The sequence below is a fragment of the Lates calcarifer genome, unplaced genomic scaffold (genome assembly GCF_001640805.2).
Source record: "Lates calcarifer isolate ASB-BC8 unplaced genomic scaffold, TLL_Latcal_v3 _unitig_356_quiver_1113, whole genome shotgun sequence".
NCBI classification, from domain to species: domain Eukaryota; kingdom Metazoa; phylum Chordata; class Actinopteri; family Centropomidae; genus Lates; species Lates calcarifer.
The window spans coordinates 10,297-31,584 of record NW_026116494.1 but is presented as its reverse complement, the minus strand read 5'-3'; the positions used below and the strand labels follow the sequence as shown (position 1 = coordinate 31,584).

General features: G+C 41.8%; 3 protein-coding genes and 1 long non-coding RNA gene across 6 annotated transcripts in view; 1 reads left to right on the top strand and 3 right to left on the bottom strand.

Annotated features, from left to right (window-relative positions):
- The window catches only part of LOC108894480 (protocadherin beta-15-like), a 25,490-nt gene extending 7,911 nt beyond the window's left edge, over window positions 1-17,579 (bottom strand). Inside the window, exon 1 of the mRNA XM_051068222.1 lies at window positions 14,928-17,579. Coding sequence (XP_050924179.1) covers window positions 14,928-17,315 — 2,388 coding nt within the window. The 5' untranslated portion in view covers window positions 17,316-17,579. The remainder of the gene's footprint in view (window positions 1-14,927) is intronic.
- Window positions 104-21,288, bottom strand: LOC108894474 (protocadherin beta-15-like). Its single transcript, XM_051068225.1, has 2 exons — window positions 19,996-21,288; window positions 104-1,739 (listed from the first exon to the last, which is right to left on the bottom strand). The coding sequence occupies exons 1-2, from the start codon at window positions 21,097-21,099 to the stop codon at window positions 441-443; spliced, it is 2,403 nt and encodes an 800-aa protein (XP_050924182.1). The 5' UTR covers window positions 21,100-21,288; the 3' UTR covers window positions 104-440.
- On the top strand, window positions 710-19,579 carry LOC127140242 (uncharacterized). 3 transcript variants are annotated; one of them, XR_007810698.1, is made up of 3 exons: window positions 710-777; window positions 15,226-15,273; window positions 19,082-19,579. It is a non-coding gene; the product is annotated as an uncharacterized LOC127140242 (long non-coding RNA). The 3 variants fall into 3 exon arrangements; XR_007810697.1 differs by lacking the exon at window positions 710-777 and adding an exon at window positions 5,434-5,501; XR_007810696.1 differs by lacking the exon at window positions 710-777 and adding an exon at window positions 10,220-10,287.
- Window positions 4,711-12,469, bottom strand: LOC108894479 (protocadherin beta-16-like). Its single transcript, XM_051068224.1, has 2 exons — window positions 10,840-12,469; window positions 4,711-6,053 (listed from the first exon to the last, which is right to left on the bottom strand). Exons 1-2 carry the CDS (start codon window positions 12,351-12,353, stop codon window positions 5,198-5,200), a joined length of 2,370 nt encoding a protein of 789 aa, XP_050924181.1. The 5' UTR covers window positions 12,354-12,469; the 3' UTR covers window positions 4,711-5,197.

The window sequence follows — 21,288 nt, the reverse complement described above, 5'->3', positions numbered from 1 at the left end:
TACTTTTACATTCAACAGTAAAATAAGAACTTGCACTTATTGATTTACACTGATAACACAACTCTTCATGGAAATGAAGAAAACCTAAATAATGTGTACTATTTCTTATCATAATCCAAAGAAATTAAACTATGTGAGACTAAAAAGTGACAACATATTAGAGGACAGAGCTGAAGTGACACAAAAGATACATCAGAAGATCACTGTTCAGCACCAAGGACAGAGGAAAGGAGCCACAACAAACAAGTTATACCCCTGGTTGACACCAACCGGACATAAAGAGGAGTCACGTGATTAAACAGAGACAGATTGTCAGGTATCTGTCTGTCTCTCTGTCTCTCTGTCTCACACTCTCCCCCTCCCTCTCCCTCTCTCTCTCTGTGTGTGTGTGTGTGTGTGTGAGAGAGAGAGAGAGAGTAAGACAAAATACTGAAAATGTTTTATCCATCTCGAACAGAATGTATATGATGTGTCCCTACCTCAGGAGAACCATCACAACTTCCAAATGCATCAACAAAGTCTGATGGACTTTTCCTCAGAGTCTGGTCTGCAGGCAGTGTGTTGTCATTGTATGATGTCACAAACTTAAAGTCACTGGTTCTAGAACCTGTTGTCAGGTAGGCGTCATAATTGTAAGTGCTGCGTAAAGTTCCTGTGCCGTCAACATCTGCGTAATTAGGAGGGAGATAAGCGCTGGGGATGGCGACTGCTCCGTCAAACAACAGTCTGGGCTTTCTCCTGCGACAAAACCTCACACCCAGAATGATGATAATGAAAGTCAGAAAAAATGTTGAGACAGAAACCAGCGCGATGATCAGATAAGAGGTCAGTTTGGAATTCTTCTCATCATAAGAAATATCCTTCAGTTCTGGCACCTCAGCCAAGTTATCAGAAATAAGTAAATACATGGAACAGGTGGCAGAGAGAGAGGGCTGTCCGTTATCTTTCACTGACACAATAAGATTCTGTTTCATGCTGTCAGATTCAGAAATGTCCCGCAGTGTCCTGATCTCTCCGCTGTGGAGACCAATAGTGAAAAGTCCCGGATCAGTCGATTTGACTATATGATAGGACAGCCAGGCGTTCTGTCCGGAGTCCGCGTCCACCGCTATCACTTTGGACACCAGAGAGCCTCCGTGTGCAGCTCTGGGGACCAGCTCGGTCATGAACGAGTTGCCCTCCGGCCCGGGGTACAGTATCTGGGGAGAGTTGTCATTCACATCCGATATGAAGACACTGACGGTCACGTTGCTGCTCAGAGGAGGAGAACCGTTGTCTCTGGCCATCACGTGGACTTTAAAGCTCCTGAACTGTTCATAATCAAACGACCTCACAGCGTGGATCACCCCCGTGTCTCCGTTAACAGACAGATAGGAGGACACCGGGGCACCGTTCACCTCACCAGGTAACAGAGAATAAATCACTGTACCGTTTTGTCTCCAGTCGGGGTCTCGAGCACTAACGGAACATAAAGTGGAGCCAGGTTTGTTATTTTCTGTCACATATGCGCTGTAGGACTGTTCCTCAAACACAGGTGGGTTGTCGTTGATGTCAGCTACAGATAACTGAACAGTTTTAGAGGAGGACAGAGGTGGAGAGCCCTCGTCAGTGGCTGTGATTGTAATGTTGTAATCAGACACTAGTTCACGGTCCAGTTGTCCTGTGGTCACCAGAGAATAATAGTTTTTAATAGAAGGAACTAATTTAAAAGGAACATTTTGCTGTATGGAGCAGCGGACCTGTCTGTTGTTCTCAGAGTCTCTGTCCTGCACATTAATGATGCCCACCTCTGTACCAGGTGGGGTGTCCTCTGGTATGGGACTTGTCAATGATTTCAGATTGACTACAGGAGCGTTGTCATTCACATCTGTGATGGAAATTATTACTTTAGCATAAGAGGAAAGCCCTAACCCATCTTTTGCTTTAACGCGTATTTCAAATGATGTAGTACTTTCATAGTCAACAGCTCCAATTACTCGTACGTCACCTATCTTACGGTCAATGCTAAATATCTTCTTTACATCTTCAGCAACATGTCCAAAGTCATATGTCACATCTCCATTCACTCCCTGATCTGCGTCAGTCGCGCTCACTGTGACCACAACTGTATCTACAGGAGAGTTTTCAGGCAGACTGGCTTTATAAACGGCCTGGCTGAACACTGGGGCGTTATCATTAGCATCCAGCACAGTGACGTGTATGACTACGGTACCTGATCTCTGAGGAGACCCACCATCTAAAGCTGTAAGGAGCAAATTAATCTCCTCTTGCATTTCACGATCAAGCTCTTTATCCAGTACAAGCTCCAATGTGTTTCCATTAGCAGCCAAAATGAAATTATCATTCTTCTTAAGGCTGTACTGTTGAACTGAATTTTGTCCTACATCCGCATCGTGCGCCTCCTCTATCACAAAACGAGCTCCTCTGACTGCTGACTCTCGAATTTCTAGATTGATCAATTCTTCGTTGAATTGTGGTGAATTATCATTGATATCTTGAATGTGTAGATTAAATCGATGAAGCTCAAGAGGATTCTCCAGGACAAGCTCGTGTTTCAGGATGCACGAAGCCTTTTCGCCACAAAGCCCCTCTCGGTCAATCCTGTCGGCAACAATCAGCTCTCCGTTATTCAGGTTTATGTCACAGTAACGTTTGTCAGTCCCATCGCTGTCAATGCGGGCTCTTCTATTAGAGAGCGCGCCCGTTTCCAGCCCAAGATCCTTGGCTATATTCCCAATAACCGATCCCCGTTTCATCTCCTCTGGAAAAGAATAGCTCATGTCTCCATACGCGATATGCAAAAGAAGGAGGAAATAGAAGCAGCTCGGCTGAAACAAGATCATTTTCGAAGCCATAATTGATGATGAGTTACTAACAGGTTGAGGAATAAAACGAACAAATACAGTCCCACCGCATAACACAAATAACCACTGTGAGTCCAGGGCGATTTTGCCTAGATACGAGAGCACAAGAACGCATGTCCACACCAAAGGATAAAAGAATTCAAATGTCTTAAGCCTGGTGTATAGCGCCACCGTGAGTTGGGTTCAACATAGCACTCATGATATAAAAAAAAGAAACGCTGCCATGTGGCTGTAGCCTGCTTACAATTACGGATTGTTTGTATATTGAATAGACACTACAGCTACTATAATGTATAGTATAGCCAATATTTGCAGTTGTAGTTACCTTTGAGGTTCAAATTAGAAAACCAGCAAAGTCAACAAACAAGTCTCACAGTGTTCAGAAAATGCAGACTGATTTCAAAGTTCAAGCCATGAATTTACTATGAATGTCCTTTTGCATCAATAAAATCATGAGTCATATATTTTAATCTTACATTTTGTTATTGTTAGGATCCTGCCTTTGTTCTATGCTGCAGATTTAATTTCCTCACACAGTCACACCTCAACTCATGTTCACCAAAACATTGATGCATACTGGTAATCTAGATAAATAATGGTAGCAGGCAGGTACACAGTGAATCTACAGACAAATCAGGCAGAACAGCTGTTACCAAAATCGCTGTTTACTAGAACAATTATTTGGGTTACCTAAAAAACGAAATCTCTCACTCTTTCAGTATGACCTATATGACAACCTGCATCAAACTCAGACTTTATTGTGATGAATAAGGTGACTGATATTCTGCCAAGTCACAACTTAAGAAAAATGTATTACTGGTGTACAGCATAAGACCAAGTGTGGATGTTCACTGTGAAAACACATCATGCATAATGTTATGAATCAAATAAGTCATTCATTCAGAGTGCATCACTGATCAAGCACAGTCACTGCAGAAATGTCCATGTGACAGAAACCACAGTGCAAACTGACAAACTGCAATTAAAATAAAAAATGCACTGCTTTCTTCTCTCTACATTTGTATTATCTGTATTTTACACTTACACTGATCAGACCAGGGAGCAATCAACAATAACAAAACTCAAACAACAGGAAGCCTAATAAACATCTGATAATACGGCATAGTGGACTGGATTCAAATGTAAAGAGCTACATACGACACCATCCAGTATGTCTGTGTAGGTTTGTCAACCATTCATATCTTTAAGGTATATATAAGATATATACAGTAACACTATACTAAATATCATTATAGCATAAGTTCCCTGGGTTTAAACATAAGATCATAGTTATCATTTACATTTATTCATGTTGCAGGCCCTCCTGTCCAAAGCAGCTATAAATGAAGTATAATCCAAGCCATAGTCGATCAAAGAGAAACCAACAAGAATGACTGTCTAAGAGCTCAGTTTGAAATTCCACCTGACAAAGGCGGCACAAAATTGCAGGTGAATTAAGACATGAATGCGTAAGAAGTTAGATGTACTTTGTTTGTTTGAGTCTGTTAAGAAGAGAAAGATAAAGAGAATGAGGGAGGAGAAGAGAGAAATAAGAGAGAGAGAATGGGGGAAAGGGAAACTGAGCACAAGTTGCATCCTGAAAGTGACAAATGATAGCATGTAAGCAAGGCTTCAGACAGTGTTTACTCTGCATCAATAATCATCTGTTTTAGATGTGTTTTAGCACTGAGAGAAACTTATACAATGTCACTGATATGTGCAGAATCTGTCACAGGTCATCGCTGTAACACTGCACCATTCATGCTCCAGCTGATCAGTAATATAATGCTTAATCTAACTAATAGTTCAGAAATAATTTAATTCAAGCACTGCACTCATTCATGTTTAATTTTTTGTCAGTGTTATATAACATTGGTTAAAAAGTGAAGACCAAGCTTTTGGTGACACCACAAGAAAAACCCTCTTAAAAATGAATATCAGTACCTTGATAATTTAAATGAAAAATAAATTTACTTTATGTTGACCAAACACCAGTAATAACAGATCTATAGATGAATAATCAGCTCAGTAAGGTGCCCGTCTCACACACAACCTTTTGATGACAGTAAAATATCTAGGAATAAAAACACAGACTTTGGGTGAAAGCAACTTTGATTGAAAACACATTAATATGCTGAGCTGGACAACCACCATAACTTTTCCAAGACTAATTCAAACACACTGTGTCCGCACAAGAGTGAAACTAACAAACCTCAGGCCATATCTTAAATGAAAACTGCACAAGACTTAAACTAATTAGCCTAAATGTCACATCTTGACAGTATGAAAATGTAAGCGACCAGGATTGATGAAGGATGCATTCGATTCAAATTTCATACCTCTGAACACCCTTCCAAATCTCCGAAGGCATCAACAAAGTCTAATGGACTTTTCCTCAGAGTCTGGTCTGCAGGCAGTGTGTTGTCATTGTATGATGTCACAAACTTAAAGTCACTGGTTCTAGAACCTGTTGTCAGGTAGGCGTCATAATTGTAAGTGCTGCGTAAAGTTCCTGTGCCGTCAACATCTGCGTAATTAGGAGGGAGATAAGCGCTGGGGATGGCGACTGCTCCGTCAAACAACAGTCTGGGCTTTCTCCTGCGACAAAACCTCACACCCAGAATGATGATAATGAAAGTCAGAAAAAATGTTGAGACAGAAACCAGCGCGATGATCAGATAAGAGGTCAGTTTGGAATTCTTCTCATCATAAGAAATATCCTTCAGTTCTGGCACCTCAGCCAAGTTATCAGAAATAAGTAAATACATGGAACAGGTGGCAGAGAGAGAGGGCTGTCCGTTATCTTTCACTGACACAATAAGGTTCTGTTTCATGCTGTCAGATTCAGAAATGTCCCGCAGTGTCCTGATCTCTCCGCTGTGGAGACCAATAGTGAAAAGTCCCGGATCAGTGGATTTGACTATATGATAGGACAGCCAGGCGTTCTGTCCGGAGTCCGCGTCCACCGCTATCACTTTGGACACCAGAGAGCCTCCGTGTGCAGCTTTGGGGACCAGCTCGGTCATGAAGGAGTTGCCCTCCGGCCCGGGGTACAGTATCTGAGGAGAGTTGTCGTTCACATCCGATATGAAGACACTGACGGTCACGTTGCTGCTCAGAGGAGGAGAACCGTTGTCTCTGGCCATCACGTGGACTTTAAAGCTCCTGAACTGTTCATAATCAAACGACCTCACAGCATGGATCACCCCCGTGTCTCCGTTAACAGACAGATAGGAGGACACCGGGGCACCGTTCACCTCACCAGGTAACAGAGAATAAATCACTGTACCGTTTTGTCTCCAGTCGGGGTCTCGAGCACTAACGGAACATAAAGTGGAGCCAGGTTTGTTATTTTCTGTCACATATGCGCTGTAGGACTGTTCCTCAAACACAGGTGGGTTGTCGTTGATGTCAGCTACAGATAACTGAACAGTTTTAGAGGAGGACAGAGGTGGAGAGCCCTCATCAGTGGCTGTGATTGTAATGTTGTAATCAGACACTAGTTCACGGTCCAGTTGTCCTGTGGTCACCAGAGAATAATAGTTTTTAACTGAGGGAACTAATTTAAAAGGGACATTTTGCTGAATAGAGCAGCGGACCTGTCTGTTATTCTCAGAGTCTCTGTCCTGCACATTAATGATGCCCACCTCTGTACCAGGTGGGGTGTCCTCTGGTATGGGACTTGTCAATGATTTCAGATTGACTACAGGAGCGTTGTCATTCACATCTGTGATGGAAATTATTACTTTAGCATAAGAAGAAAGCCCTAACCCATCTTTTGCTTTAACGCGTATTTCAAATGATGTAGTACTTTCATAGTCAACAGCTCCAATTACTCGTACGTCACCTATCTTACGGTCAATGCTAAATATCTTCTTTACATCTTCAGCAACATGTCCAAAGTCATATGTCACATCTCCATTCACTCCCACGTCTGCATCAGTCGCGCTCACTGTGACCACAACTGTATCTACAGGAGAGTTTTCAGGCAGACTGGCTTTATAAATGGCCTGGCTGAACACTGGGGCGTTATCATTAGCATCCAGCACAGTGACGTGTATGACTACGGTACCTGATCTCTGAGGAGACCCACCATCTAAAGCTGTGAGAAGCAAATTAATCTCCTCTTGCATTTCACGATCAAGCTCTTTATCCAGTACAAGCTCCACTGTGTTTCCATTAGCAGCCAAAATGAAATTATCGTTCTTCTTAAGGCTGTACTGTTGAACTGAATTTTGTCCTACATCCGCATCATGCGCCTCCTCTATCACAAAACGAGCTCCTCTTGCTGTCAACTCGTGAATTTCCAGATTTATTGAGTCGTAATTAAATTGTGGTGAATTATCATTGATATCTTGAATGTGTAGATTAAATCGATGAAGCTCAAGAGGATTCTCCAGGACAAGCTCGTGTTTCAGGATGCACGAAGCCTTTTCGCCACAAAGCCCCTCTCGGTCAATCCTGTCGGCAACAATCAGCTCTCCGTTATTCAGGTTTATGTCACAGTAACGTTTGTCAGTCCCATCGCTGTCAATGCGGGCTTTTCTGTTAGAGAGCGCGCCCGTTTCCAGCCCAAGATCCTTGGCTATATTCCCAATAACCGATCCCCGTTTCATCTCCTCTGGAAAAGAATAGCTCATGTCTCCATACGCGATATGCAAAAGAAGGAGGAAATAGAAGCAGCTCGGCTGAAACAAGATCATTTTCGAAGCCATCGTCCTAGGGTGAGTTCTTAAGATGGTGAAGAATCGATACAAGAAACGCTGTTTTACCACATAACACGAATAGCAACAGTAATTCAGTGTAACTGTGCTGATATCTAGACCGGTCAATGGGCGTACAAGAATGTCTGTCCACAAAGGATAGAGTAATTAGATCGCTGTAAAGCTGGTGTATAGCGACACCGTGAGTTAAATTCAACAATGACAATGATTGAGGAAAAAATCAAAAGAAAGTGTTAATATCGGTTGTAGTCTCCTTATCTTTGCACACTATTCTAAATTAAATAGAGGTCAAATTAACTCGAATGTTTACAACATTTGCAACAAGTACCTCCAATCAGTCCTATCAGGAAATCAGTTGCACCACGTTCTACTGTGCATGCTTTTACTTCAGTGCATCCAGGACAGATTCAAGGTATGACGACAGCATACACTTCTTCAAGCCAGACATTTTCAGGTAAGTATATACACAAGTCACATACATAATCAGTCTTGAAAATGCGTTCAGTTTGTCTTTCAATTGTTTGAGCCACCACGCTTAAATAGCATACATTTTAAAGAAAGCACAGTGAATAGCCCTTAATATAAAAAACGTATCTTTGTCAGATACAAGAAGCTTTGAAATAGTATAATTTTCTTTACTTGTAACTGTATCCCAGCTGTAAACAGATTGATTTTAATGACATCTTTGCAAAAAGTAGACCAGGGGCTACCTCCACTGTATGTGGTCTGAGAAAATATGAAAAAGTGAAAGGCTGCAGTCACCATAACCATGACATGTACATCCTACGTGTACAAAAGGCATGGAATAAGGGATGTGGAACAGTTTCGTCCTAATCAGAATTTGGTTTTATTAGGCTGAGGTGATTTTTGGCTCAGAAACACAGATTCATTACTATATATGTACTTTCTTTGAAGTAAGCTTGCAGTCTTAAAATACTGTACTACACATGTGACTGCAGAGAGCTGCTATTGCTGCATTTATATAAAACTAGCCGCATGCATATTTGTAATTTGTCATAATCACATCACACCTTTGCAATCACATTGTTGACTAAAATATCTCTACACAGAGGTGCCTTGTTTTTATTTCAACACATACCACTTAGATTAATAGATTTTCCATTAGCTGCAGTTTTATTTCAAGATGGACAAGTCTGAAGTAATTTGTTGTAATAAAAGTTTGTTTGACAACATCATACCTTAAATGTATCTGAATTTAACCCGTGTATGTAGGTTCTAGAAATGCTGACATCATGTTTGTAACTAGACCCAGCAGGCCCCCTGTCTTTGCATCCACTTGGCCTGACATCCTACAATCAGCTTCAACATATTGATGCAACAGTTTCATTTTACAGGTTCCTGAGAGAGTAGCAAACATGCATTAAGTTTATAAACCAAACATTTTATTAAACTCTGACCAAGGAACTCCTTCTCTCCCCACTCCATGTTAGGACAAAGGACTGCAACCAAGAAAAAACTCAATGCCAAAATCAAAAAGTTAGAAAACTTGCTGGCAGGACACACTAGTCATAAAACTACCACCAGTATACAACTACAAAATTATGTTACATTGCTATTGCAAAATCTGTGGTGATTGATAGTGATTATAGTTGTTTAATCCTACTACATTACATATAATGAAGAGGAAATAGGACCCAGCCATACCTTGATGTAATTTCTTTATATATATAAAACAGTTATACAGGATAAAGTTTGACAGAGCACAGCTAAAAAACTGTCATAATGTAATAAAGGTCTGTCGTACTAAATTCAGAGGCTTCACCATAAGACCATTAAGTCGGCATGAGCACTGAAGATATCCCCATAAGATAGCCACTTCTGTTTACAAACTACATTTATGATACAGGAAAGTCACCCATTTGTCTCTACATATATTTTTATGAAAAGCTGAGGTCAAATGAATCAAGCACAACACGCTTTAACAAGAGAAGCCAACTTGTCATACATCTTTTAAATGTAAAGATGTGCATTCTTCAGGTGGCGTCTTCCACTTGTGACAACAATAACATGTCTAAGTAGATTTTCATCCATCCAACTTGTAAGATACACATAACGGTCAACTTTATACCATAAAACATATTTCCCTGGACGATCATGAAAGATCATTGCTTGCTAGAAAAAGTTAACATCAAAGTCATCTGTTGAAAATGACAAATGATGGAAAATATGGCCAAAGGATTAATTTCCTCTTCAACAATGACTGCCATTGTGTGAGGGACATAATTTACCATCGACAATGTATCCAAAATGAAAATGAAGAGTTTGACTGCAACTGTATCTTCCTATCAAGCTCATTAATGATATAAATAGATGTGAAGTGAGACAAGATATTGAAGAAGTTTTACACATCTGGAACAGATTGTAGGTAATGTGTCCCTACCTCAGGAGAACCATCACAACTTCCAAATGTATCAGCAAAGTCTGATGGACTTTTCCTCAGAGTCTGGTCTGCAGGCAGTGTGTTGTCATTGTATGATGTCACAAACTTAAAGTCACTGGTTCTAGAACCTGTTGTCAGGTAGGCGTCATAATTGTAAGTGCTGCGTAAAGTTCCTGTGCCGTCAACATCTGCGTAATTAGGAGGGAGATAAGCGCTGGGGATGGCGACTGCTCCGTCAAACAACAGTCTGGGCTTTCTCCTGCGACAAAACCTCACACCCAGAATGATGATAATGAAAGTCAGAAAAAATGTTGAGACAGAAACCAGCGCGATGATCAGATAAGAGGTCAGTTTGGAATTCTTCTCATCATAAGAAATATCCTTCAGTTCTGGCACCTCAGCCAAGTTATCAGAAATAAGTAAATACATGGAGCAGGTGGCAGAGAGAGAGGGCTGTCCGTTATCTTTCACTGACACAATAAGGTTCTGTTTCATGCTGTCAGATTCAGAAATGTCCCGCAGTGTCCTGATCTCTCCGCTGTGGAGACCAATAGTGAAAAGTCCCGGATCAGTGGATTTGACTATATGATAGGACAGCCAGGCGTTCTGTCCGGAGTCCGCGTCCACCGCTATCACTTTGGACACCAGAGAGCCTCCGTGTGCAGCTTTGGGGACCAGCTCGGTCATGAACGAGTTTCCCTCCGGCCCGGGGTACAGTATCTGAGGAGAGTTGTCGTTCAAATCCGATATGAAGACACTGACGGTCACGTTGCTGCTCAGAGGAGGAGAACCGTTGTCTCTGGCCATCACGTGGACTTTAAAGTTCCTGAACTGTTCATAATCAAACGACCTCACAGCGTGGATCACCCCCGTGTCTCCGTTAACAGACAGATAGGAGGACACCGGGGCACCGTTCACCTCACCAGGTAACAGAGAATAAATCACTGTGCCGTTTTGTCTCCAGTCGGGGTCTCGAGCACTAACGGAACATAAAGTGGAGCCAGGTTTGTTATTTTCTGTCACATATGCGCTGTAGGACTGTTCCTCAAACACAGGTGGGTTGTCGTTGATGTCAGCTACAGATAACTGAACAGTTTTAGAGGAGGACAGAGGTGGAGAGCCCTCGTCAGTGGCTGTGATTGTAATGTTGTAATCAGACACTAGTTCACGGTCCAGTTGACCTGTGGTCACCAGAGAATAATAGTTTTTAATAGAAGGAACTAATTTAAAAGGAACATTTTGCTGTATGGAGCAGCGGACCTTTTGGTTATTATCCGAATCTGCATCCTGCACGTTAATGATGCCCACCTCTGTACCAGGTGACACGTTTTCTGGTACTGGGTTCGCCAAAGATTTCACATAGATTACAGGCACGTTGTCGTTGACATCAGTGATATCAACGGTTACCTTTGTGTATGACGATAATCCCAATCCATCCTTTGCTTTAATGCGCAAATCATATGATGTAACAGTTTCAAAATCAACCCTACCATTTACTTTTATTTCGCCATTTTTACGGTCAATACTAAAAACTTTCTTCACATCTTCAGCAACATGTCCAAAGTCATATGTCACATCTCCATTCACTCCCTCGTCTGCATCAGTCGCGCTCACTGTGACCACAACTGTATCTAGAGGAGAGTTTTCAGGCAGACTGGCTTTATAAATGGCCTGGCTGAACACTGGGGCGTTATCATTAGCATCCAGTACAGTGACATGTATGACTACGGTACCTGATCTCTGAGGAGACCCACCATCTAAAGCTGTAAGGAGCAAATTAATCTCCTCTTGTTTTTCACGATCAAGCTCTTTGTCCAGTACAAGCTCCAATGTGTTTACATTAGCAGCCAAAATGAAATTATCATTCTTCTTAAGGCTGTACTGTTGAACTGAATTTTGGCCTACATCCGCATCATGCGCCTCCTCTATCACAAAACGAGCTCCTCTGTCAGCTGACTCTCGAATTTCTATGTTAATCATTTCTTCGTTAAATTGTGGTGAGTTATCATTAATATCTTGAATGTGCAGACTGAAAGGATGCAGTTCCAGAGGATTCTCTAGTACGAGATCGCGTTTTATTACACACGACAGCTTTTCTCCACAAAGCTCCTCACGGTCAATCCTGTCGGCAACAATTAAATCCCCAGTACTGAGACTGATGTCACAATATCGTTTCCGATTTCCTGCGGCATCAACACGGGCATTTCTAGAAGACAGCGTATTCACGTCCAGGTTAAGATCCTTCGCTATATTCCCAATATGAGATCCGCGTTTCATTTCCTCCTGAAAGGAATAACTCACGTCCCCATTCGCGGCTTGCCACAATAGAAAGAAAATGAAGCAGCACACATGGCGGCCCATCATTACAATGTATTTGCAACAGACAAATACATACAATAGATCAGAAGTTCAGGAGGAATTGTCCATTTCAGCCAAAAGAAAATCGACAGCACTCCACCGTTACTCTGGATACATACGAGGACCTACAGCAACCAAAAATGTACCCTTTATTGGTCGGCACACCAGAGGGTGGGGTGGAAATGTTTCACGTAGACTAGCGAATAGCGACACCCTGAGTGGAAACGAAGAAATAACAGACTAAACATATAATAAAAATAAGAAAGTTTAAGTGGAACCCTAAAATTATTGCGAAATGATATTAACTGGTTAGCTGTTCTATGCAGTCGTGACACAATACAAACTGTGGGTGTAAGAAAATGCTCCTTGTTATAATTGAAGAGGAGTTGTACTCATCAATTTCAAACATTAAAACTCTTTCCCAGAGTAATGTAGCACACAGCTCTGACTGAAATTAAAAAGTCATGTCTCTTCAGGAAATATTATCATGCAGCCACTGTAAACTATGTCTGTGACAGATTAAACCTCTGATAAACTTACACTCTGCAAGACCTCATACATGCAATATGTTGTTATAATTCATCAACAATGAGAAAGATAAACCTAGAAACAAGTCATGGCTAATCAAACAAATGTCATGGACAGCACTACTCCATGAAATAAGAGCTTACTGCTGAGTGAGAGAGAAAGAGATACTTGACGTATAACTTCTTTTATTAGAGCTCTACCAACTAGATATGGCACTGTGCATAACACTATTTAAAAAACAGGAAACCAGCTCCTCCATCTTTCACCTACCAAACCAAGCCACACACACATTGAACTCTGTCAGAGCAAAACATTTAAAATCCTTGTCATAGGAAGATAACCAGTTTAGCAAACCTCAAGCTGGAAAACACATCAATCTACACAGCTAATCCTCTGAAACACATCAAAACATACTCAGTCCTAAGGTGCACAGGGACCAGCCCTCTTATACAATAACCCAGGTTCAACTAGTGCTCCTCTCTGCATGGCTAGATTAACCACACACACAAAAATTCAACATAAGTCGTTTGTCCTTTGTCCACACAGAGTACATGACCCCAGTATATACAACCCCTCAGAGCAACACACTCCTATCTTCACAGACATTAGCAGACTGTAAGGACAGCGATGATAACGTGCACTGAATTCAATAAATACATGATGCTAAGACTCAAGCATATTAGAAACCCCCCCCCCTCCCAGGATCCAGTTGGGATATAAAATCATTTGTTGACAGGAGCCTATAATAACCTGCACCAAAGATTCCCTGACCTCTTAGGAAAAGAAAACGTGTACAGCACCTAAAACCTGCCACACTCTACATGCCCATGTAACACTGACACTGATACTGATACTCACTGACATCCCTTAAACTCTTACCATTCACTTGAGTTGCATAGAGAACCTTTCACTTCACTTCTTCACTTTCCCAAATTTGGAGACATGAAGGAATTCTGAACATTTTAAGTGGATGTCATACTGTTGAAATTAAACATAGAAGAACACTGTATGTCACATATCCCTCAGAAGTGCAAGTCTCTGACTGTGTAAGAGTTTGGCAATTTTGGGGGGAGAAAATGAAAAATACTCAACAACTTGTATCTGTTGCAGGTTGTATCATCCTATGATTGTCTAGTTTGTATGGTATTCTCACATATATCTTAAGCATTATTTGGAATTTCCTAAAACACTTACATTAGGAAGGATAGAGGAACATGCTTTCACAATAAAAATCTAATGGACTGCAATTTCTTACTGCAATTATATAATCTACTCATTGAAAAAGAAAGACGTAACATATCGATTCCTTTTTGCATCATCACTTTATGAATTAGTTAAGACTGGACACTTCAGGATCTCTAAAAGCATCTGCAAAGTCAGCTGGACCTTTTCTCACAGTCTTGTGAGGAAGGAAAATCTGTTTCAGTAAGTGAAACTGTATTTTAAACTTTTGGATCATGCGGAAATAATAGAGGAGAGGAGTAAGTTGCTTATGAAAATATACTGCAAGGAAAAAAGCAAGGTTCAGCACCAAGGACAGCACCGATATGTTCTGCTCAGCACCAAGGACAGAGACACAAGGAACAGCAAGCAGCTCTACTCCAAATACACAGACAGATACACCGACGCTGTGTGAAAAAACAGATTTTGGGGATAAAGTACAAAAATAGACCAACAGTCTCTTAAAAGACTGAGAATGTGAAACACCTGCACACTAAGGACGGAGAACTGTTTTCTGAAAACATGAGATCACCAAAGCTAGTAATTAAAGCAGTAATTACTTATTTTCATGCTCCATGTTGTACTATCATGATCAATTAATACATTCAGAAACAAATGACAGTAAAGACTCTGCATGGAAGGCTGTAGTCATTTTAAAACGGAGTGAAACTATCCAAGGAACATTCATCGCAAACGTGTGTTACTATTAAAACCGTGGTCTCCACAAGCATAAACACAAAAAGGGCAAAGACACATTTCTCTAAGGGTATTGGCTGAACCATTCAAATGCAGATAAAAATAGGTCAAACTATATGTGACACCTGTCCCTACCTCAGGAGAAGCATCACAATCTCCAAAGGCCTCAGCAAAGTCTGATGGACTTTTCCTCAGAGTCTGGTCAGCAGGCAGTGTGTTGTCATTGTATGATGTCACAAACTTAAAGTCACTGGTTCTAGAACCTGTTGTCAGGTAGGCGTCATAATTGTAAGTGCTGCGTAAAGTTCCTGTGCCGTCAACATCTGCGTAATTAGGAGGGAGATAAGCGCTGGGGATGGCGACTGCTCCGTCAAACAACAGTCTGGGCTTTCTCCTGCGACAAAACCTCACACCCAGAATGATGATAATGAAGGTCAGAAAAAATGTAGACACAGAAACCAGCGCGATGATCAGATAAGAGGTCAGTTTGGAATTCTTCTCATCGTAAGAAATATCCTTCAGTTCTGGCACCTCAGCCAAGTTATCAGAAATAAGTAAATACATGGAACAGGTGGCAGAGAGAGAGGGCTGTCCGTTATCTTTCACTGACACAATAAGGTTCTGTTTCATGCTGTCAGATTCAGAAATGTCCCGCTGTGTCCTGATCTCTCCGCTGTGGAGACCAATAGTGAAAAGTCCCGGATCAGTCGATTTGACTATATGATAGGACAGCCAGGCGTTCTGTCCGGAGTCCGCGTCCACCGCTATCACTTTGGACACCATAGAGCCTCCGTGTGCAGCTTTGGGGACCAGCTCGGTCATGAAGGATTTGCCCTCCGGGCCGGGGTACAGTATCTGAGGAGAGTTGTCGTTCACATCCGATATGAAGACACTGACGGTCACGTTGCTGCTCAGAGGAGGAGAACCGTTGTCTCTGGCCATCACGTGGACTTTAAAGCTCCTGAACTGTTCATAATCAAACGACCTCACAGAGTGGATCGCCCCCGTGTCTCCGTTAACAGACAGATAGGAGGACACCGGGGCACCGTTCACCTCACCAGGTAACAGAGAATAAATCACTGTACCGTTTTGTCTCCAGTCGGGGTCTCGAGCACTAACGGAACATAAAGTGGAGCCAGGTTTGTTATTTTCTGTCACATATGCGCTGTAGGACTGTTCCTCAAACACAGGTGGGTTGTCGTTGATGTCAGCTACAGATAACTGAACAGTTTTAGAGGAGGACAGAGGTGGAGAGCCCTCGTCAGTGGCAGTGATTGTAATGTTGTAATCAGACACTAGTTCACGGTCCAGTTGTCCTGTGGTCACCAGAGAATAATAGTTTTTAATTGAGGGAACTAATTTAAAAGGGACATTTTGCTGAATGGAGCAGCGGACCTGTCTGTTATTCTCAGAGTCTCTGTCCTGCACGTTAATGATGCCCACCTCTGTACCAGGTGACACGTTCTCAGGTATGGGGTTAGACAGTGATTTCAGGTAAATAACAGGAGCGTTATCATTTATGTCAGTAATTTCAATTATTAAAGTTGCATATGACGCCAATCCCAGGCCATCTTTAGCGCTGATCTGCATTTCATATGAAGATTCTTTTTCATAATCAATAGCCCCAGCCACTTTAACGTCTCCGGTTTTAGGGTTTAGAGAGAAAACTTGGTTTTCATCTGAAACATCGTCAAATCCATAAGTAACTTCACCGTTCACTCCATCGTCTGCATCAGTTGCACTCACTGTGATCACCAATGTATCCAGAGGAGAGTTTTCAGGCAGACTGGCTTTATAAACGGCCTGGCTAAACTCTGGTACATTATCATTAGCATCCAGTACAGTGACGTGTATGACTACAGTACCTGACCTCTGAGGAGAGCCACCATCAAATGCGGTAAGTAATAACATAATCTCTTTATTTTCCTCTCTGTCCAATTCTTTGTCTAAAACCAATTCACCATATTTTCTGCCAGTACCTTTTGACTTAACATTAAGTTTGAAGTGATCATTCTGCTGAAGTGAGTAGCCCTGAACAGCATTTTCTCCGATGTCTCCATCGTGCGCCTCATCCAGGAGAAAACGCGAGCCTTTATCTGCCATTTCATGAATTTCAAATTTAAGTGAATCTTCTTTAAACTGTGGTGAATTGTCATTAATATCCTGAACACGGATACTAATACGGTGCAGCTCTAATGGATTTTCCAGAACGAGTTCCTGTTTTAGAACACACGATGCTTTTTTCGCACAAAGCCCTTCTCTGTCAATCCTTTCTTGTACAACCAAGTCTCCGGTGTTGAGATTCACACCGCAGTACTTAACACTGTTATCCTCGGTATCGATACGAGCTTTACGAGCGGATAGTCTGCCCAAATCAAGTCCAAGATCCTTTGCAATATTTCCGATTACAGATCCACGTTTCATCTCTTCCGGAATAGAGTAGCTCACATCTCCATAGACGGGGTGGATGGCAAGGAAAATGAAAGCCAGGCCGCAGTGCAGCGCAGATCTGCTGTATCCCATTGTAACTGCCAAAAAGAGCCTACTCACATTTAAATTATTACTAAATAGCTGAAAATATATCTAAGATGCAACCGCGAATTCTTACAATGATCAAAAACATTACATTGCACTCAGAGACGAACCAGTTTTTGTGAACTGCGGCACAAAAACAGAAACAGGCTTTGAATTCGATGACACTGAAGGGTGGAGAATGACCGTGACTTCTTGTTCACTGGTACACACTGACACCATGAGTATTTTTAAGGTATAACAAGGCGATGTGTGCTTTTCTGTGTGCTTATTTAAAAGACGGACCCCCCTCAGTAACAATTATTTATGAAAACAACAAAAACGACAACATTGCTTTAGTAAATGGCCCACTTTTAACGGAAAAACCAAAACAAACATGGAATTGCTACATCGGTGTCTCGTGAAGAACCCCTGTTTCCAAGCAATAATTTCCAAAATATACATTATCGAATTTACAGGAATAAAATATACTACTCTGGCAAGTTGCCTTGTCAAAATTGGACAGCAACGTCTTGCATTTGATATTCAGAAATTACACTATACTGTAAATATGTTTGTAATGGTTATACTTACAAATGGAAAATAATGAATTGTATCTGACAAATAACCAAATACATACATATGAATATCCACTGAAAAAAACTTGAGGACGGCATCTTAATCTAAGGGACGCATTTTTAAATAATGCATGCCCATGCTTTTACATATAGTGAGCCAACATAAGAAAGGCAGACTCCTCTAGCAAAACACAAGTAACAGGCTCCACTTTCAATTTGTTCATAGTGCTCTAAAATTGTGTCTAGTACACTTGCAATGAACGTGGTTCGAGAAGAGGCTCTTAAAATGACTCTAAATTAGATCAAGCGCAGATTCATATGAAAACAATCAAAGCAAGAAACTCTTGCTTTAGCATGAAACATGGGAGTAACATATCTCTAAAAATGCAAAAGTGCAACAAGATTTAGAGCCAAGAACATATAAAATAACATCCTAGATCAAAACGTGTTCTCTCACTAGAGCAACAGAGGAGTGTCCATACATGCTACCAAACACTAAAAAGAAGCCTTGGTTAAAATTAAAAAGCAAGACAAAAATGGTTTTAAAAGTTGGGAGCTTCACTAGATTGAATTCAGTATGCTAGCCATGATTACACCAAAAAGCAGACTTTTATGTTTGATACCTTGTTACTTTTAACATGAGATTGGATAAGAAAAGATATCACAACAAAATCCTTCGGCAAAATTATGAATTGTAAACGACATTCAAGCCCATTAAACATTTCTTTAAAAACCTCCTCTAAAATCACCACCTCAATAAAGAACGATACAACCTCAGTGACTCGAAGCAAAACACCAGAATGTCTTTCTCAAAACACTGAACAAGAGTTGAATAAATTGTAATGTGTCCCTACCTCAGGAGAACCATCACAACTTCCAAATGCATCAGCAAAGTCTGATGGACTTTTCCTCAGAGTCTGGTCTGCAGGCAGTGTGTTGTCATTGTATGATGTCACAAACTTAAAGTCACTGGTTCTAGAACCCGTTGTCAGGTAGGCGTCATAATTGTAAGTGCTGCGTAAAGTTCCTGTGCCGTCAACATCTGCGTAATTAGGAGGGAGATAAGCGCTGGGGATGGCGACTGCTCCGTCAAACAACAGTCTGGGCTTTCTCCTGCGACAAAACCTCACACCCAGAATGATGATAATGAAAGTCAGAAAAAATGTAGACACAGAAACCAGCGCGATGATCAAGTAAGAGGTCAGTTTGGAATTCTTCTCATCATAAGAAATATCCTTCAGTTCTGGCACCTCAGCCAAGTTATCAGAAATAAGTAAATACATGGAGCAGGTGGCAGAGAGAGAGGGCTGTCCGTTATCTTTCACTGACACAATAAGGTTCTGTTTCATGCTGTCAGATTCAGAAATGTCCCGCTGTGTCCTGATCTCTCCGCTGTGGAGACCAATAGTGAAAAGTCCCGGATCAGTCGATTTGACTATATGATAGGACAGCCAGGCGTTCTGTCCGGAGTCCGCGTCCACAGCTATTACTTTGGATACCAGAGAGCCTCCGTGTGCAGCTTTGGGGACCAGTTCGGTCATGAACGAGTTGCCCTCCGGGCCGGGGTACAGTATCTGAGGAGAGTTGTCATTCACATCTGATATGAAGACACTGACGGTCACGTTGCTGCTCAGAGGAGGAGAACCGTTGTCTCTGGCCATCACGTGGACTTTAAAACTCCTGAACTGTTCATAATCAAACGACCTCACAGCGTGGATCGCCCCCGTGTCTCCGTTAACAGACAGATAGGAGGACACCGGGGCACCGTTCACCTCACCAGGTAACAGAGAATAAATCACTGTGCCGTTTTGTCTCCAGTCGGGGTCTCGAGCACTAATGGAACATAAAGTGGAGCCAGGTTTGTTATTCTCTGTCACATATGCGCTGTAGGACTGTTCCTCAAACACAGGTGGATTGTCGTTGATGTCAGCTACAGATAACTGAACAGTTTTAGAGGAGGACAGAGGTGGAGAGCCTTCGTCCGTGGCTGTTATTGTAATGTTGTAATCAGACACTAGTTCACGGTCCAGTTGTCCTGTGGTCACCAGAGAATAATAGTTTTTAATTGAGGGAACTAATTTAAAAGGAACATTTTGCTGAATGGAGCAGTGGACCTTTTGGTTATTATCCGAATCTGCATCCTGCACGTTAATGATGCCCACCTCTGTACCAGGTGACACGTTTTCTGGTACTGGGTTCGCCAAAGATTTCACATAGATTACAGGCACGTTGTCGTTGACATCAGTGATATCAACGGTTACCTTTGTGTATGATGATAATCCCAATCCATCCTTTGCTTTAATGCGCAAATCATATGATGTAACAGTTTCAAAATCAACCCTACCATTTACTTTTATTTCGCCATTTTTACGGTCAATGCTAAAAACTTTCTTCACATCTTCAGCAACATGTCCAAAGTCATATGTCACATCTCCATTCACTCCCACGTCTGCATCAGTCGCGCTCACTGTGACCACAACTGTATCTACAGGAGAGTTTTCAGGCAGACTGGCTTTATAAACGGCCTGGCTGAACACTGGGGCGTTATCATTAGCATCCAGCACAGTGACGTGTATGACTACGGTACCTGATCTCTGAGGAGACCCACCATCTAAAGCTGTAAGGAGCAAATTAATCTCCTCTTGTTTTTCACGATCAAGCTCTTTATCCAATATAAGTTCTACTGTGTTTCCAGTAGCAGCCAAAATGAAATTATCATTTTTCTTAAGGCTGTACTGTTGAACTGAATTTTGGCCTACATCCGCATCATGCGCCTCCTCTACCACAAAACGAGCTCCTCTGTCTGCTGACTCCTGAATTTCTATGTTAATCATTTCGTCGTTAAATTGTGGTGAGTTATCATTAATATCTTGAATGTGCAGACTGAAAGGATGCAGTTCTAGAGGATTCTCTAGTACGAGATCGCGTTTTATTACACACGACAGCTTTTCTCCACAAAGCTCCTCACGGTCAATCCTGTCGGCAACAATTAAATCCCCAGTACTGAGACTGATGTCACAATATCGTTTCCGATTTCCTGCGGCATCAACACGGGCATTTCTAGAAGACAGCGTATTCACGTCCAGGTTAAGATCCTTCGCTATATTCCCAATATGAGATCCGCGTTTCATTTCCTCCTGAAAGGAATAACTCACGTCCCCATTCGCGGCTTGCCACAATAGAAAGAAAATGAAGCAGCACATATGGCGGCCCATCATTACAATGTATTTGCAACAGACAAATGGCCCCGTTTCGATCAGAAGTTCAGGAGGAATTGTCCAGTTCAGCCAAAAGAAAATCGACAGCACTCCACCGTTACTCTGGATGCATACGAGGACCTACAGCAACCAAAAATGTACCCTTTATTGGTCGGCACACCAGAGGGTGGGGTGGAAATGTTTCACGTA

Bases quoted from the DNA above. Each gene is read 5' to 3' on its own strand.
- LOC108894479 (XM_051068224.1), bottom strand. From the start codon at position 12,353: ATGATGGGCCGCCATGTGTGCTGCTTCATTTTCTTTCTATTGTGGCAA. The intron at 6,054-10,839 runs GTCGTTTGATTA...CCATGCTGTGAG, and splicing joins GGGGTGATCCACGCTGTGAG to GTCGTTTGATTATGAACAGT.
- LOC108894474 (XM_051068225.1), bottom strand. From the start codon at position 21,099: ATGATGGGCCGCCATATGTGCTGCTTCATTTTCTTTCTATTGTGGCAA. The intron at 1,740-19,995 runs GTCCACTGCTCC...AACAACAGACAG, and splicing joins ATTCGGATAATAACCAAAAG to GTCCGCTGCTCCATACAGCA.